Raw genomic sequence first — 17,472 nt, forward strand, 5'->3', positions numbered from 1 at the left:
GCGTGGCGTGACTACGTCTCGGATACAGCAGATAACCTTGTACGGACACTACTTATACGTGCTATCGGTCCCATTATCAGACCGTTGGTGGGTACTGTGAGCATGGATGAGGAAGAGAGTTCAATTCGAAGGATTACAACTATTGGGATGAAGAGGAAGGTTAGGATAGACCCCAAAAACGAGGAACCACCGGGAGGTATTGCCAAAATTATTCATCCTTTGAGAAGAAGCCAACGTCTCCACTCTTCTCTCCCATTTCCACTAGTCTCTCTCGCATCTTCTTCGCTCGCTCCGCCATCCCAGGCTCGAATCCTTCAAAGTCATATTCCTTGGCCCATTCCCCCACACCATGTTGCAGTACATTCCTCGCTCGCTGACTGCCCGCCAGTGGAGTCCCAATACTACCATGCAACGTCATTCTCTCCTTTGTGCAATCGTAGACGCCACGATGAAGAATATTGTTATTGTAAAATGCCACTTCGCCCGCCTTTAGCTTCACGGTGATTTGACCGGGCATATTTGCTTCATAAGGGTCCGCATTGCGCTCGACATGTGTACGTGCGCGTTTATGCGATCCAGGGACGAGCACAAGACTGCTGTCATCGTACAAGGCCAGATTCCACTGAGCGTGATGACCTGGTTTCTGCAACCGCTCCAGTTCCTCTTCGGCCGTGGCCGTCGCAGCAATGTCGTCTCTGTGCCACCGTAGACTAAACTCTTTGTCTGGCCGTACAAGCATGTTGTACAGCTCCATGGTTAAGTCGTCTTCGCCACATCCGATCAGCGCGGCAACGTATTTCAGGAGTTCGCTGTCGAAGTAGGATTTTGCGAAGACAAGATGATCGGGGTTGGATGGGTGGAGCAGGTGCTGCACGCCCCATATACCGTCTGAGGGATCTTGGGGCCAGGGCGGGAATTGCTTGGGTAGGGTACGGATGTAGGGCCATTTTCCTTCTCGTGCTGCCGTGGTCATGCGTGAGGCTGCGGCGCGAAGGGCATCCAGATCGAACGAGGGGAAGAGAGATGCGGAGAGGACGACGAAGCCATCACGGTCCAGTGCTTCCTTAGCTGCCTTGTACGGGTCTTTGCTTGAAGATGTGATGTTTGAGGGAGCCGGTGAATCATCTGGTGTTTGTTTGGCAGCTGCTGGTTGTGCAAAGGGTAATGGTAAGAGAGACTTTGCGCTGCCCATTGCGCCGCCTTTGTCTGGTTGGTGCTCGAGTCGTCGGTGCATCTTGCCTGTGCCGAGGCTGGTGGTGAGGAGGGATAAAGGTAAGATGAAGGGCCATTGAATGTGCATCATATGACGTTGTTCAGCTTGCAGTGTAAGGCTACCCCGCATGGTATACCAGCCCCCACCATTGTCCTCATGTAGTAATGGCTATTCGGTGGTGGCTGTTTCCAAATCATATGCTATGCAGTTGCTACTACGATATAGCTGCCAGTACAAATGCTGGCTGCTCTTCGCGCACTTGATTTTTCTACACTTTGCTTTGACATAAATGAATCCACTTCATTGACTTTTGAGACCTTGATTGATTCGGCCAAAAACTTAGCATTTTTAAATCCAAACAGCATGACAGCAGTTGCAAATCGATATGTTGGAGCAACTGGTGCGAACAACTCATACATATTCTTTCCCCTTAACCTCGCCCACCTCAGCCTCTACCACTCCCCCCTTTTTCCTTCGCTCCCTTTCCCTCTCCTCTTCCTCTTCTATCTTCTTCTGTCTCAAGTACTGACAAAATTTACTCTTATCCCTCATCTTTTCACCCCATTTGACGAACACAAACGGCACCACGCACAGGGCTAGCGAGAAAAACCCCAGAAGGCTCGTCGCCCACGGTACACCCATAGCCCTATACATGGGCTTCGTGGCAAACGGCAATATTGCCCCAAATGATGATCGAGATAGCGAAGCAGCAGCCATGGCCGAGGCGGCAAATATTTCGTATGCGTCGACAAGGTAGTTTAGAAGAGCCATGAAAAGACATAAATAGCCCATGCCAAATAGGACTCCAGCAAGTACGGGCACAATCCAGTGGATGTCCTTTCGCGCCGTCCAGCCTAGCCAGAAAGCACTGATGACGAAAAAGGGGCCTGCAATGCATGCAAGGGGGAGTCGACGCATTTCCTCACGTTGCGACCAGGGGCGCTGTAGACGCTGGGCGCGCGCAAGATACCAGTCCCAGGCAAGGTAGATGCCTGCAGAGATGGTGGCTCCAACGCCAATAGGTAGGAATGCCAGACCCATTTCTCCGGCGTTGAAACCATATGTTCCTGTGAAGATAATGGGGTAGGATTGCATGAAAATATAGAATATGGAATCTGCATTTTTTGTAAGCATCAGCCGCGGATGTGTACAGGTGAAAGAAAATGACGACGCGAACTTACATGCGTAGCTCAAGTACAAGCAAGTAAAAAGGACGAGTGGCTCAAAGATGACCATTCGTATTGGCCTCGTTAAGATTACCGTAACAAGGTGATTCAAGTCCGTTTTCTCCAGCTCCAGTGGTGCAACGATGCTCTCGTCACCCGTCTCCTTGCGTAACCGTTGAGCGCGACGCTTCAAAATCGTTGGGCCATACGTCTCATCGAAGAAGTAGAAAATAGGCCATGTCGCGCCTGCGAAGATGGCTCCAACCCAAAAAGCCCAACTCCAGTTGACCACGGCAACGAAACCCGATATCGGGGGTCCTAATATAGGACCAAATGTCGTCGCAGCCTAACTCACAAGATCAGAAAATGAACCCTTGAATACATAACAGAGAAAAAACATACCATAAATATTGCCATACTTCTACCGCGTTGTTTTGGGTCATGATAAATATCCGCACAGATACCACCAACAACGCTAATCGCACAGCTCCCGCCTACACCAACGAGGAACCTGAACACGACCAGAGCGCCAAAGTTGGGCGAAAGCGCCGAAGCAATTGAAAAGACTGTCAAGATGAAAAACGATATCACCATTGTGCCTTTGCGGCCGTAGCTCTCAGACAGTGGGCCCCATAGCATAGGACCGAATGCGTACCCAACGAGGTACATGGAGGTAGGGAGAACGAGCATGTACTGGTTGTACTCGTTGAAATGGCGGGATATAGGGCCTGTGGCTCCAGCTGCTAGACTTGAGCTCATGGTGCTGTTCATGACTGGATATGCTTAGTTTGAGCAAGGAAAATTGGGGTGTGAGGAAGGTGAATGCTTACCACTTATGATTGCAACGAAGACGGCATAAATTTTCTTCCACTGCACATAACATCAGCACTATACCAACAAGTATAAACCGTTATTCTGCTCACACGACCCCAGTTATCTGGGTTCTCGGGATCCCCATCTTCAAATCTCAAGACACGCCGCGGTTGACCATGCTCACTCGATGTCTCGGACGGTGCACTCGTCCCGTTGTGCGAACTCGATACTCGTGACTCGACTCTTTCAATGACATCTTCGTTCTCGACATCAGATTCATCAACGTCTTTATTGAGTTCTTTCAAGCGTGCTGCACGCGCAGTGTCCACGCCGGCTAAGTATATCCGTCAGTAAGTCAACTCTCCTACCGACTCCAAATTTCCCCTCTCTTAAGAAAAAAGAGAAATCAAGAAGAAAAGGTGAAACAAAATACATACACCGCTGTCTGCTCAGACTCCTCTGACTCTTTGAGGTAAAACTTCTCACCAGCGCAACCGGCGATGTGATAGCCTCGTGAGTAGGCCCAACACCCTGTTGCTCCCGGGAATAACTTTTTTCAAGATCAGCCCCGGACTCCATCCTCCCCGAGAAATTATTTCCCCTCTTCCTTCTACTTTTCAACCGACAATTAAAAAAGAGCAACAGCAATAATAATAATAGGGATTGGTTCAACTGGCGTAGTCTGCTCGTCACTCACACCAAGCAAAAGTCACTCGCCAAAGAGAGAAGAAGATTGAGAGCCCCAAAAAATATCGGAAAAGTTATTTTTGAAAAGCCATGTAGGGCAGCGCTCAAATTGTAAAGTAAGGGAAAAAACAAAGGGAAATAAAACGGGTATTCCAATACCCAGTACCCGATGGGACCATGCAGAGCACCACCGCTACTTCGGCATTAGACCCGCCCGCTTTCTCCCAAGTGCAAGCAACGATCGTCAACGGGTGCAGATACATGGCGCTATGATTTATAAATGACTGCATAATCTCGATTCTAGATTGGATTAGGGAAGCGGGGATCCATCATAGCGCCTAGCCCATATCTCAAGGAAGTGTGGGGCTGGCGCCGTTTGAGCAACAAACCGGCTTAACGGGGTTGCCAGTATGCCCATTGAGCCGTTGCGTAGTGAAGGAGAAGCAAGGCTTGTATTTCATAGGGCGTATGCAATCAGTCGGGTTGTTGCAGAAATTAATTCTTTAGTACGGTGTTCTGGGCTGTGTTCCATGGGTGGAGAAGGAAGAAAAAAGGGCCAGCTCATACATAATGTGTGTGTGTGCCAAGAGTTTGAGTCACGTACGTATCTGTGCATATGTTTTTCGGTCTGCACGAGGTGCGCGTTGCTAGTCCGATGGTGTAACGGTGCGAATTCCGAGGTCGGAGTCGGGGTAATAATGAACCTCGGAACTGGGAGTATCTAGAAAATGCGTCTTCTCTTCTTTTTTTCTGTAATGATTCGCTACAGTCATAAGTCGTAGGAGGGAAGATTGTAGAAAAATCTAGATGCTTTGTGGACTACTAAAACTTTTTTTTTAGGTCTCTAGGTTGATGCTGCGGCCGAAACGGCCGTAGAGGGCCTTCTTTAGCTCTCCCATCTCTTCTTGGATGCCCTCGAGCTTCGTCTTGAGGGCGTCGACTTCGCCTTCGATGGTCTCGGTTGATGAGCTGAGGAGTTCGAGAACTTGGGGCTGGGGTAATGAGATGAAGCAGTCGCCAACTTTGTATCTGTTTTTGTTGATTAGTGTATGATCCACCTCGTTTTGAATAACAAGGAAAATAAATATAGTTCACATGGAACAACTTACGGTACTTTCTCTTCCTCATCAACAAGCTCTAGTTCACCCGAGATTTCCTCAAGGTCTTCCTTCTCTTTCTGTGATTGCTGGTTAGTTTAAGGGAAAATCCAAAGAAAGTAACTGGGGCGTACAATCTTCGCCCGCAGCTCTTCCTCGAGAATCTCTTCCTTTTGGTGCAGAGAACTGAATCTGTTGATCTTCTCTTGATCCTCACGTCGCACCTCGAGATCCTCGCTCTGCGCTGAGGCCTCGTCGTCTTTGGTGAGCTGCCACCTGATTAGCGCCGGACTGCCGAACACAATGTGAAAATTATGCTCCTTACCATGCGGCGCTGCATTTTGGTGTTGTGGCTGCTCGTGCAATAGACAATTTGATTTCGTATTGAAGCAAGGGTGTGCAGACCTAGCTGCGGCGTTTGAAGCGTCGGTGTCTAGACTGGAGTGTTGTTCGTGCCTTCGGATATGCAAACGCCAAGACCATCGCGGGCCAGGCATGAACCATCTTCATGGTTGGTCCGAGATGTTTACCGATTTTCACTACAGTTCAATTCTGGAACTTGTTTACAAAGTATTTCTTATATTAAGATTCGCTAAATATACCCAATCCATATGTACCCGACCTAGGCAACTCTCTCGAATGTCGCACCCAGCTCATCTCGCTTTTCCACCAGTTCACTGCTCATCTGGCTATTTTGAGCATCGCTGAGCGCCCGCAGAATATCACTTTCTGCTTTGTCTCTAACCAACTTACGAAGAGCGTGAATTAAGAACCCAGAAAACGCATTCACGGACCATTCGTCTGGCACAATCGCCAAAACATCAGCTACATCAAGCCAGCCGCCGAAACGTTCAAGCAGTTCACTCGTGCGCTCGACACGCTGAGAGAGATCCTCAATATTCAAGAACTCTTGCAAGAGGACTCTGAACAAACGAGATTGCTCTGCACGAGTGGGAATCTGATTGAGCGAAACAGGGGGGCTACCAGTTGTTACAGGGCGATGGATGGATGCATAGCCGTAAAGGCAGTAGTTTATGGCGGTATCGTAGTCGCCGAGGCCGTGGGTGAGTAGTTTCAAAGCTTCTTCGTGTCTCTCCTGCCGGCCGTTCAAAATGATCATCTCAGAGACAAGCTCTTGCTCATAGGGCTGTAGACGCGACAGCACTGCATTGACATCGTAAGACGAAGTCTCGCCAAGCAACTGAAGTAGGCGGAGTCTGGCGCGACACCACTCGACATCACTAGCATTGTCACTTATGAACAAGTAGTACGTGGGCTTGGGTGGCTCGAGGATACGGTATGTCTCGTAGCCCTCGGATAACGTAGCGCGCGACTCGGGATTCTTCTCCAGCTCGCTGATGACTGTATCAAGATAGAAAGCAATCAGTTCGTTCACGTATTGTGGATGCTGCAAATGATGTTAGTGAAAATATCGGCAAATATCGGCTTTCTAAACAAACCTTCTTGCTTCCGAACACAAGGTACTCCAGGTACTCTTTGACGGCACCTGGTGCCTTCTCTCTTAGTAAATCAACAGCTCGTGCAGGATCAAATCTGACCCTGCTCTGGTCATCAGCAAAGACCTGGACGCCGAGCTTGGGGTTTCGATTTGCGAGCCATGCGCCGTACTCTTCGACCAGTGTTTGATCGCGAATTTTGCTCAAGTATTCTCGCACTTTGACCTCGCCATCTACAAGCTCGCCGCCCCGGTCTTCTTCGCCTTCAATTATCCGCCTCCAGGTTGCAAGCACCTTGGATGATTTGACAGAAGCTTTGCAATTACCTTGGTATAACCGACTAAGTACGTAGAGACGCTCGAATTGTTCGAGTAGTTCGACAGCTCTGTCAAAACATTCGACTTCTCTATCAACAAGTTCGTAAAGCTCTGCTCGGTGGCTACCTGGGCTTGATGTCCCCTTTGAAGTCCCCTGGTCCAAGAGCAGAAGGATGTGAAGCAGTGCTGCATCAATAGTCTTGAAAACATGAGGGTCGTTTGTTACGCTTGCCATTCCTTTCCGCCTCTTCCAGAATTGAAGATAGCGCTTGACGAAATGTAGCAGGTTGTCCCCAAACGGCCCATTGGCGTTCGTCGACATGGCGGAAAAGTCAATTTGACGCAGAAACTGTTCTACCACGGTCGTGATTCCGCCATATATCTGTATGCCATCGGACCCTTGGACTACCTCCTTATTGAGAATAGGCATTAGACTCAGGACAACCCGTGGATCCATTTCACCCTCAATCAGTGCTTGCTCAGTGATGCGCTTTTCATTCTCGAATATGATAATGTTTGTCTTGGTGCGGAGAACCACGTCCATGAAGAGCATGAGCGAGGCCTTTTGGCGGATGTAAATGAGACTGAGGTACTCTGACTCATTGCGTGGCTCCTGCCCGCGTATGTCGCCAAGCAGTTTCTCCAGTAATGCTCGACTCGGCTGTATACGCGTCCTATCTCCTTGGGTGGCATATTGAGCCTCCTCAATCCGAGCATCTAGACGAGTCACCAGTGGATTGCGTACGGTCCACCAAATCTGATCTCCAGCCCAAATAACAGTTTGCGACTGTAACCTTGAGAGGCGCTCAACAAAATCCCGATCTGCTTTTGTTTGAGCTTCTGGCTTTTCAGCGGATTTTCCTGAAGTGTTCGCAGAAGACTCTAGTTGCAGTGGCTGCACGGTAAGTTTTGCGCCTACTTCTGGGATGACCAGGTCATAAGGTCGAACTACAGTACGCATACCGACTGGAGCTGAGATGTAGGAGCGGCTGTCATCCAATGTGAGTCCCAGTGGACTGAAGTCGAGCCAGTATTTATCAACTTCCCCATCACTTGGATCTACGTCCCACCGTTGAATCTCCACGCCATAGGCCAGGGTACCGTCATGTTCTCGATGCACAACAGCTAACACGTAGCCCTCCTCAACGTTCATGTTTGTACCCATAGATCCGGACATGTCTACTCCAGACCCATCTACCGCAATGGCGTCGGGATAACTGCTGAACTGAATGCTTCCGCGACACATGTCACCATCAAGATTTACAAACATACCAACTCCTTGATCAGTGGGTGTAGTACCCACTGTAAGCAGGAACTCATTTGGATTAGGCGATGCGACATGAGGTTTCAGCGGAATGAAACGAGGCGGCTCAGGCAGTGAAGGCTCCTCTTGGGGCTGGTTATTTTCTGAAGGAGGTGCAGGCAGAGGTTTGTCGGGCGAAGTTGCGCCGGCCCGAGATTGACTAGATGCTCGGTCTGTTCTCTCGAAGGATGACCGTGCTGGGGCTGGCGACATATCACGAGACAACGACTCTGGTACATCAAAGCCATATCGTTGCGCTGCAGGACGCGGGCTTGCGGTGCGGGAGGTGTGACCACTCAAGCCGAGAACACTCAGACTTGTACTTCTCACATGACCATGCTGTTCTTCCAGACGCGGCTGTGGACTAGCTGAAGAGATACTTCTGGATGGCGCATTCGGCACGGTAGCCAGATGTTCGGCGGCCCCACCTACGTCACCAACATCTGGATCCAAGGATGAGATGGGAAAGAGGCCAATTTTCTGCTGGTGCACCACATCAAGAAGCGCATAGGAGTGGGCATCGGCGGCACACGAAAAGGTATCGCGGCGCACTGATACCAAGCAGCCTCCATACTCAATTGCTTTGATGGCTTTTGGGGGCGAGTTCTCGGATATCTGCACCAGTCGCAATCGCTTCTTCAGCCCAATGACCACCACAACGCCATCTTCAGACGGTGCATCTAGGTCTTGGTTGAGGTCCACACCTCCGACCCAGAGACATCCGATGGGCTTGAAGGTTGAGTCTGGGCTCAATTCAGGGAGCGAGTACAGCGATAAGGTATTGTTGCAAAGCACGCAGGCCTTGTTGATGCTGGGAAGGAGCAGGATCTGTTGTACACCGGGTCCATTGGGATCGTTGTGCGGAGGCTCCAACCTTGAGGCGATGATGGCCGTGGGTTCTTCAGCAGGATCGTTGGACTCGGGTGGCAGTAGAACAAAGTGAAGGATCTCGGCGGCCGAAGTACCGACGTAGAGATTACCGTCTTCATAGGTCAGCAAGCTCCAGGATGGCTAGAGATAATGGGATATACACACCCGACACCTCTACGCAGGTGATGCGGACATTGTCGGAGGCGCCATCAGCGGCCAGTGGCAGGTTGGCGACGAGCTTGCGGAGGATGTAGGGGCCGTGTTGCGAGGGACACCGCCCGGACAGCTGCGATTGGGAAGATGCTTCTGCCATGGTGTTGAAGCATCACATGCGCCATGACCGGCTATGCCTTGGATGTCATTGTGGGTGGATGTGTAGTCGGGAGCCTGGCAAGCTATGTACCATGTATCGCGCTTCCCATGCTCCATAGTAGCCCAGCCCACCAATTAGGGCCGCCTAACGCCGCACCCTCCGCAGTTTCATGGGCACCTGGCATGCATACGTAACCCACCACGTCCACCTCGTCACCTTCAACGCGCTGTCTTCGAGATCCAGTGCTGCACGCAAATATCTATACTTCTTCCACAGCTGGTACCGACGACCGCAACGCTACCATGGAGGGTGGCATTGACATGGAGGACACCGTCGTGGCTCCACCAGCCACCAGCGAGCAATCGCAAGAACCCGGACATGTTCCCGAAGAAGGCAACAAGTTCCAAAAGGCCATCGGTGCATGGAGAAGTATGGACTGCTCACTGCAGAACCAATCTGCACATATAGGCTAACAATGCGCCAGACATCGACCTCACCACGCTCATCCCACAACTTGATACCGTAGCCTCGGACCTCGTTGCGCACCAGCGAGACACTCTCACACAAAGAAAAGACCTCGCGCAAAAGACAAAAGACTTTAGGAAACAAGACGACGCGAGCAAACTCAACGACATCAAAGGCCTCCTCAAGTGTAAGCATGTAGCAGCGCACTGGGATTGACTTGCTTATGCTAAGCCAACTTGACAGCTTACCAAAACTTCATTGATCTTATATCCAACCAGTCCAAGACCGTACAAGCCGCCTTCTTCCAAGTCTACTCGCCGCTTTCCGAGGCTCCCGACCCATATCCTCTGCTCGAAGCCTCCGTCGACTCCCTCGTCACATCCGAGGAGCTTGTGCCGAAACTCACGTCTGAAAACGAGCGCTTGCAGAAAACCGTAGCCAAACTTACAACACAGCTCGACGAGTCGGAGAAGAAACTGGAAGAGGAACGCACCGCACGGAAGGCTCTTGAAGATAGCCGCGACAGCAAGATCAAGGAGGTTGAAGCATCATGGTCGGCTGTCTTGAGCGAGAAACAGGACAACTGGGAGTCTAAGGAGAAGGCCCTGGAAGAGAAGGTTGAGAACCAGGATCGGCTGCTGAAGGAGCTCAAGGCCAGTTATGAAGTCTCACAGCGACTTGGCCAGGGAGAGGCCGCCGAAGAAGGAGGTCGAGGTGCCACAGCTGCGGAGCTTGAGATTGTCAGCTCGGAACTTGAGCGAACAAGCCACCGGTTGGCTGAGATTACGGCCCGGAACGAACAACTACGTCTGGAGTTGGCTCAGTCTGCATCGGCGCCTGCTCAACAAGTCGCAATTGAAGACGACCCTGCCTTCCTACGTCTGCGATCTGAAAACTCGTCACTCCTACGAAAGCTGGAAAATGCGCGTTTCGAAAAGGACTCCGACAGGACGCGCCTGGAAACCGAAATGCGGAGTTTGGAACGGGAGATCAAGTCTTTAAAGAGCGAGAAAGAAGCGCTCCGCGAAAAGGTCCAAAAATGGAGCGACTACGAGAACGTCAAGCAAGAACTTGAGGTCTTGAAGGTATGACTTCTAAGGGTATACAATCGTGTATGTATGCTAATCTGTGCTAGTCAATCGAGTTCGCAACTGGTGATGACGATGACGAGGCTACTGAGATTGCACTCTCACAAAATGGTGCATCCGGCAAAGGCAAGGGAGAGACGCTGGAACAGCTCCTGCTTGCTCGTAACAAAAAGCTTAGTAATGAGCTTACAGTCATGCGTGTGTCACATCAAGACCTGCAGAGCAGGCTAGAGGCGCTTCAAGAGGAGCTGTCAAGTACAAACATGGAGTTGGAGAAGTCACGACAGCTTAACGAGACCCTGGAGGCTGACCTCGAAAAAGTCCAGCAAGAGGCTACAAATGCCTTTGATCCTTCGGGTATGTCAGTCGCGGGTACATATGTCTCGCGATTCCCACAATCATCCTTTGGTGGTCGAAAGGGTCGCTCGTCCCCAACATCATCAATCATCTCAGGCTTCGACAATTCGTCACAAGCCCCAACGCTTGCTTCTCTTCGTGCAGGAGGTGGAGGCGGTGAAATGGGAGGAGGCTCAGGCATCCTTCCCATGGTCACCGCACAGCGCGATCGCTTCAAGAAGCGGAACTCGGAACTCGAAGCCGAGCTCCAGAAGTCCTACCAGACCATATCCTCTCTCCGAAGCGAAGTTGGAGCCTTGCAAAAGGACAACCTGGATCTCTATGAAAAGACCAGGTATATCAGCAGTTACAATGCGGTCAACAGGGGCCCTGCATCCAGTGCCTCGAGCTTTGCCGCAAACCCGAACCCCTCAGCCATTAACATGGGCGATGGAGGCGCCTCGACTGTGGATACAAAATACCGCTCAGCATACGAGTCCAATATCAGCCCTTTTGCGGCCTTCAGGGGTCGCGAAAGCGCCCGAGCAATGAAGCGTATGCACCTCTTCGAACGCATGATATTACGCGTCACCAAGTTTGTGCTGCAGACGCGTACGAGTCGAAACTTGTTTGCGGGATATCTGCTAGCGCTTCATTTCATGGTTTTCTATTTTCTTTTTAGTTACGAGGCGGGGGCTGGAGCAGCGGCTGTTGCTGCTGCCGGACCGGGAGGGCCTCTTCCAGGGGCTGAAGACACACATGTTTGGCATAATGAGAATGAGGGCCATTCGTGATGCAGTTTGAGAGGTCATGGGGACACAGGATGGTGTTTGTTGTTTGGACATGTACTATTAGGGTCGTTTCCACGAGTGACTTTTTCCCTTCTTGTCGGGATGTAGAGTTACACCTTTCGGCCATATACGTACGCGCCTGGTACAATCTGGACTTTGAATCGGGTACTGATACCTGCTCTTTTTTTGCCTCTTTTTCCTTCTTGTTTAAGCAAGCTGTGTACAATGTGTAACGCCCTTTTCCATTTTTTCGACATGTGGTTGGCATACTGAGGATATTCGAAAACACCAAGTCACACGCACCTCTCACAAGACTAGACCCACACGCCTAGCAATTGGCAATCAAAACATGTCCAAAATCCAAGGCCACAGGATTCTAGACTTTGCCTTGTGCAAACAGGTTTCCTTGGTATGACAATGCACCGGCACTGGCTCTATCCGGCGGCTGTGTCCTCAAACACTCGAATAATTGGAAGCGCTAAACACTCGACGAATAGTTTTTTCTACACCTGCCCAGTCGTAAACCTTCCTTCCAAGAGAGGCAGACATTCCTTGTACACGCGCTTCACAGTAGCAGCAGAAATGACAGGAAACAAAGTTGAATCCGTGTCATCCATCCAAACCTCCAAGCAAGTTCTTTCTGGCGTCTGGATCTTGGGCACAGCGATGCGCCCAAGAAACTTTTGGTGTGTAAAACATAGTAGAACTCAGAGTAGTTTGTACACCTTGATAGTACTAGACAAAAAAAAAAACATTCCCCACATGCACTCAATTGACCTCCATCATGTAAATCAGGCCATTTTCCTGACTCAAGCCTGCTTCTCTCCACACCGAGAGAAGAAGAAAAAACGAACAAGAACAACGACCACTACGGGTAGTTATCCGAACGCCATGCAACACTCGCCCATCCGCTACCCGGCCGGCCTTGCCAGCCACCTCCACGCGCCCATCTTCGCGCCCGGCACCCCTCCCGCCCACATGATTGGCTGCATTCGCACGCCCCCCCCCCCCCCCGACAATGGCGGCTAGTCCCAGTGGAGCCATATTAGCTGTCAATATCGGGTTGTCAGGCTATATTAAGGGACAACTTTGATGTATCTATTTATTTCCTTGTTCTAGCGATTTTGATCTGGCGACCTTCTGGAAGGGGTTTGGTGCCCGGGGGAGGGGGGGCATGGTAAACAGAGGGCGGGTAGGTGGGAAAGTGGGAAATAGGAAGGAAAAGGGCTATGTATGGTGTAGTACGGGCGGCTCTGCGGGTGGATGGGTGGGTTGCGTTGCCCCCCCCCTCCTCCTCCTCCCCCCCCGTTGGGAGGTTTGCGCGAAGGAAGGGAGGTATTTTGGGGTGAGCGTAATTTCCACCGGTGTTGAGATGCTGGTGTGGTGTTTGTGGGTAATGATACTTGTTTCTTTGCGAGATATGGGTGTATTGTTGGATCGAGTTGCGTGTAGGGCGTAACATGCAAGCTGCATGTGTGTGTGTACGCAAGCCTTGCGTATTTGGAGAACAGCGTCATGCTTGCGGTCAGCATGGCATCAGCGTAAAAGTATGTGTTCACGTGTAGCCAGATGACTACGTACGACTAACCATGAAATCATCGCTCATGATGACCAGCACCGGTTTCACGCTCCGCTCCCAGGATATTCACTGCTCAACCCGCCTCCCCCGTCAGGCGTTCGCGCCAGCTCCCCATGTGGCGTAGAACCGAACGCGTCAATCTCTTTTCTCGTTCTTCCTCGCCTTTGGACGCCTCGGTAGTCAAGCGAGCCAAAAAAGAAAGGCAGAAAACGCACGGCCCCCCTCCCGCTCGTGCATGGCTGTTGTCGAGCGCTGTGGTCCAATCGCACCCCTGCCAGCTATATTTGGGGTCTTTTTCTCTCTGGCTTGCAAGGGTCCAAAAAAAGTGGGGACTACGGCGGCAACAGAGCGGTCGTGGCATGGGGGAAGTGTAAACGACTGGGTTTTGGGCAATTCAGAACCCCATGTCGGTTTGTGGGTCGGGTACTATGTCGACTACGCGCTGGAAAACAAGCTGTCGTGTCGCGTACGTTGGTCTAGAGTTTCTATGAGGGGGAATTTGTGTATATAGGAACTGCTGGAGAACGGCTTTGTTTTGTTTCTTACTCACACACTCTCATACACACTCACGCACGCCTACTCCCCTCTCTCTCACCCTCTCCCGCTCCACGAATAACGGTCTTCCATTGTTACTGGGGTTGTTTCTTGCCTTGAGTTTCTTTTCTGGGAATCTTGCATTCGGTTCACTCATCTTGTGATTTTTTTTTTATCTAATTCACTTCTCGATTTAAACTACGGATAGATTCCGTTCCGAGATTTTTTCTATTTACGAAAGAGGAAGCATCAGCAGTCAGCAACAAAGACAACTCACGCTCACGCACCTTTACCAAAGAGAGATCTATTCTGGGAAAAGATCGGTGTGGTCAGGGTCTATTTTTTTCACCTTCACTTGCACCTTCCTTTACTTGGGGATATATATAACGGTGCCTGTCAACAACCTTGAATCGACGGTTACACACAAACACCACAACAACACCTACATCTACCTAAGCACTCTACTGCCTCCAACCCGAAAATGATCTTCTCGACCTCCATCAGCCTCGTCTTGGCTCTTGCGCCTGCCGCTCTCTTCGCCGCTCCAACACAGAATGCCGATTCGATCGCGGCACTCATCCCGAGACAGAACCTGCCCGTCGGTATCTACGAGCAGCTGAAGAAGACCGACGCTCTCTGTGATTTGACCAACGTCAAGCTTCCCAATGGTACGTCCCCTCTCACCCTCCTCCACCCACCCGCATATGCTGACAATCCACCCAGCCCCCACTCCCTTCGCCGCCCCAGCCCAAGGCACCTCGCTCCGCCACATCGCCATCGGCCGCGGCACCCAAAACTACACCTGCGCCTCGTCCACCGCCTCCGACGTCCCCAAAGCTGTCGGCGCCGTCGCCTCCCTCTTCAACGTAACCTGCGACGCCGCACGCCTCAACACGGACACGCTCGCCAAAGTCACCAACCTAGCCCTCAACTACGCCATTCCCGTCTCCCCAGAGGCCGAGAAGCGCCTGTCGGGCCACCACGAGTTCACCGCCGCCGGCGTCCCACTCTTCATGCTCCAGACCCAGGATGTCGACTACGGCCGTGTCGAATGCACCGTCGATGCAAAGAGCCCAGCCCCTACCACCGCCAGCTTGGGTACCAACAGTCTCGGCAGCGTCCCGTGGTTGAAGCTCAATGCCACTGTTGGTACTGACAAGCACTGGGCTTACAAAGAGGTCTACCGGGTACACACTGCCGGCGGTGTTGCGCCCAAGACGTGCGAGGGCATCGAGGGTAGCTTCACCGTCGAGTACAGTGCGCAGTACTGGTTCTATGCTTGAGCTCCATGAGGGTTGGTCATGTGTGAAATGACTTTTCTGATTCCTTCTTCCTTTCTTCCATGTTCTTGTACAAAGCATTTTACTGGCGTTTTTTTTTGTTTCTTATGGGAGGAGTTACCGGTTCAGCGTTCCGGTATGATATACCGCCTACGGGCTTTGAGTAGATAGCATTATACCTTCTTGACGATTCTCTGTCATGCTCATAGGTTGAGCGACAGTAGTCGTAATATTGAACAATAAAAAAGTCCCTTTTTTTCAAAAATACTTCCATGTCTTCGCTTCTTTTTCATCTATCTTCTAGTACATCTCTTTTCGGCTTGCGATATCTGGAGCTCCTCTTTCTAAGCACTCCCGTGTCGTCATCTATATTACGCAAATATCTCTTGTTTGCCTCTGGTTTTGGCTGGACGGCTTTTTTGGGCCAGTCCTTGCAAATGTCAATCCTTGACCTGGGCGCAAACATTTCCAACACGACGAAGATGAGGTAGTCGACAATGACGCAAATGCAGAAGAGTTTGCCGGCCCAGATCCCGCAACCATAATATCGCTTGAGTCGTTCAATGAGGGCGAAGCTTTGCACACCTGCTCGACCCCGAGTAGCGCTCCATGCACCAGCTGCCCCTGCACCCTGATAGAATTCGTCATGGCTAATCACACCACTGATACCATCGTATACTCGTTCTGTCCTTTGCGCAATGTCGGTCCACGAGTACATTTGCTTGACTTGATTGTGAAACAGCTCTGTCCTGACTTTTCCTGCCCGCAGTTTGGCAATTGCGCGTCCGGTCGCTTCGACAAGTTCGTCCTCTTCGGGTGCCGCAAATTCCACCATGTGGGCGGGTAGGACTTCTGGAATACCGCCTACTCTTGTGGCTACAACATAGAGACCACATGAGGCAGCTTCTACAATGACCGTACCGAATGCCTCAGTCAATGATGGGCAGAGGTAGATGTGCCCACGCACCATGACATCACGCACTTCTTCGTGGCGGACCGGGCCGATCATGAGAACCTTATCCTGCAGCACGTTCCGTTCGATCATTTGTTCAAGATCGATAGCCTTGGGACCATTCCCGGCAATTATGAAGCGAACGTTTGGGTTCGCCGCAATGATGTGAGGGATAGCGGCTACCAACAGATCAGTGCCCTTGTTGTAGTATAGTCGCTGTATTACAATCACTGTGATGATCTCGTCCGGGTCCATGGGCTGCCGAGGACCCGGCGCCTTGGGCTGGACTGCGTCTTGCGAGTTTTGCGAAAGAGGACGGAAGTTTTCGGCGACTACTGCATTGGGAATGACGGAGACCATGAGGGGATCGAGAGATGCTCTAAGCACAGTGTTCTCCTTGCTACTATTGGTTAGCAAATGAAGATGAGGCATTGAAAAGACGCACCAAGTATGGCTAACACAGATGACATGATCCACGTCGCTCAAGGTGAACTTGAGCAACTTGTTGGTCAAAATGCTTGCAGCATCAGCGAAACCAAACAGACTGTGGTCGGTGAAAACTGTCCTCAGGCCCATTGTGCGCGCATGCAGAATGGCTTCATGGCAAAGGCTGCTCAGACTGGCATGTCCATGGACGATCTCAATGCGCTCGCGGATGACAATGTTGCGGAAGATGGGGAAAAAGGAGAAGACGGTAGGAAAGGTGGTCTCGCGATAGATGACCCAGAAGGGAACATAGTAGACTTTGAGTCCATTGGTCAGGTATCGCACGCCCTTTCGGCCGGCATAGGCGTGGGTGATGACAATGACTTTGTGTCCACGGTCGATGAGTTTCTGGGATGGTAAGGACAAGTCACGGGCTAGCGGCTTCGAGGGTGCTCACACTTGATAGCTGGTACATGTGACTCTCTACTCCTCCTGTAGGATATGAGAAGACAGTTTATTGCCTGCTGGCATGTTTCATACCGGGCTGTGGATAGAAGTTGTCGCTGACCATACTGCAGCGTGTTAGTTCAGGTGGAGGGCGCGAGGGGCATTGAGTACGAACGCGATGTTGTACGGCATGATGGCGGTGCAGGAGGACGGTTTCCTCGACTCTTCTCAAGGAAAGAACGCATGACAGCTCATCGAAGCATTGGTGGCCAAGGGCGACGAGTGGTGCCTTCGTCGCGTGTGCATGTGTGCATGTACAATCCGAGGCGCGTCACTGG

General features: G+C 51.1%; 6 protein-coding genes across 6 annotated transcripts; 2 read left to right on the top strand and 4 right to left on the bottom strand.

Moving 5' to 3' along the window:
• Window positions 1-106: 106 nt before the first annotated feature.
• On the bottom strand, window positions 107-1,279 carry PSV08DRAFT_214575 (uncharacterized protein). Its single transcript, XM_014219978.2, has one exon. It carries the CDS (start codon window positions 1,232-1,234, stop codon window positions 209-211), a length of 1,026 nt encoding a protein of 341 aa, XP_014075453.1. The 5' UTR covers window positions 1,235-1,279; the 3' UTR covers window positions 107-208.
• Window positions 1,280-1,526: 247 nt separating this feature from the next.
• PSV08DRAFT_358424 (major facilitator superfamily domain-containing protein) lies at window positions 1,527-3,771 on the bottom strand (the record flags this gene model as incomplete). Its single annotated transcript, XM_014219979.1, has 6 exons — window positions 1,527-2,328; window positions 2,395-2,725; window positions 2,782-3,152; window positions 3,210-3,249; window positions 3,303-3,526; window positions 3,630-3,771. The coding sequence occupies 6 exons, from the start codon at window positions 3,769-3,771 to the stop codon at window positions 1,625-1,627; spliced, it is 1,812 nt and encodes a 603-aa protein (XP_014075454.1). The 3' UTR covers window positions 1,527-1,624.
• A 944-nt stretch (window positions 3,772-4,715) lies between these two features.
• Window positions 4,716-9,236, bottom strand: PSV08DRAFT_169826 (uncharacterized protein; the record flags this gene model as incomplete). The annotated part of the gene is made up of 6 exons (XM_014219980.2): window positions 4,716-4,908; window positions 4,989-5,056; window positions 5,111-5,409; window positions 5,625-6,384; window positions 6,437-9,036; window positions 9,089-9,236. 6 exons carry the CDS (start codon window positions 9,234-9,236, stop codon window positions 4,716-4,718), a joined length of 4,068 nt encoding a protein of 1,355 aa, XP_014075455.1.
• Window positions 9,237-9,538: 302 nt separating this feature from the next.
• PSV08DRAFT_406853 (CASP C terminal-domain-containing protein) lies at window positions 9,539-12,145 on the top strand (the record flags this gene model as incomplete). Its single annotated transcript, XM_014219981.1, has 4 exons — window positions 9,539-9,665; window positions 9,721-9,888; window positions 9,945-10,786; window positions 10,837-12,145. The coding sequence occupies 4 exons, from the start codon at window positions 9,539-9,541 to the stop codon at window positions 11,917-11,919; spliced, it is 2,220 nt and encodes a 739-aa protein (XP_014075456.1). The 3' UTR covers window positions 11,920-12,145.
• A 1,898-nt stretch (window positions 12,146-14,043) lies between these two features.
• PSV08DRAFT_214587 (uncharacterized protein) lies at window positions 14,044-15,572 on the top strand. Its single transcript, XM_014219982.2, has 2 exons — window positions 14,044-14,697; window positions 14,753-15,572. Exons 1-2 carry the CDS (start codon window positions 14,511-14,513, stop codon window positions 15,310-15,312), a joined length of 747 nt encoding a protein of 248 aa, XP_014075457.1. The 5' UTR covers window positions 14,044-14,510; the 3' UTR covers window positions 15,313-15,572.
• Window positions 15,456-17,434, bottom strand: PSV08DRAFT_4322 (glycosyltransferase). Its single transcript, XM_066093961.1, has 4 exons — window positions 17,310-17,434; window positions 17,145-17,259; window positions 16,707-17,095; window positions 15,456-16,661 (listed from the first exon to the last, which is right to left on the bottom strand). Exons 2-4 carry the CDS (start codon window positions 17,160-17,162, stop codon window positions 15,599-15,601), a joined length of 1,470 nt encoding a protein of 489 aa, XP_065950047.1. The 5' UTR covers window positions 17,163-17,259; window positions 17,310-17,434; the 3' UTR covers window positions 15,456-15,598.
• Between the last annotated feature and the right edge of the window lie 38 nt (window positions 17,435-17,472).

The sequence above is a fragment of the Bipolaris maydis genome, assembly GCF_028858645.1.
Source record: "Bipolaris maydis strain C4 unplaced genomic scaffold PSV08scaffold_1, whole genome shotgun sequence".
NCBI classification, from domain to species: domain Eukaryota; kingdom Fungi; phylum Ascomycota; class Dothideomycetes; order Pleosporales; family Pleosporaceae; genus Bipolaris; species Bipolaris maydis.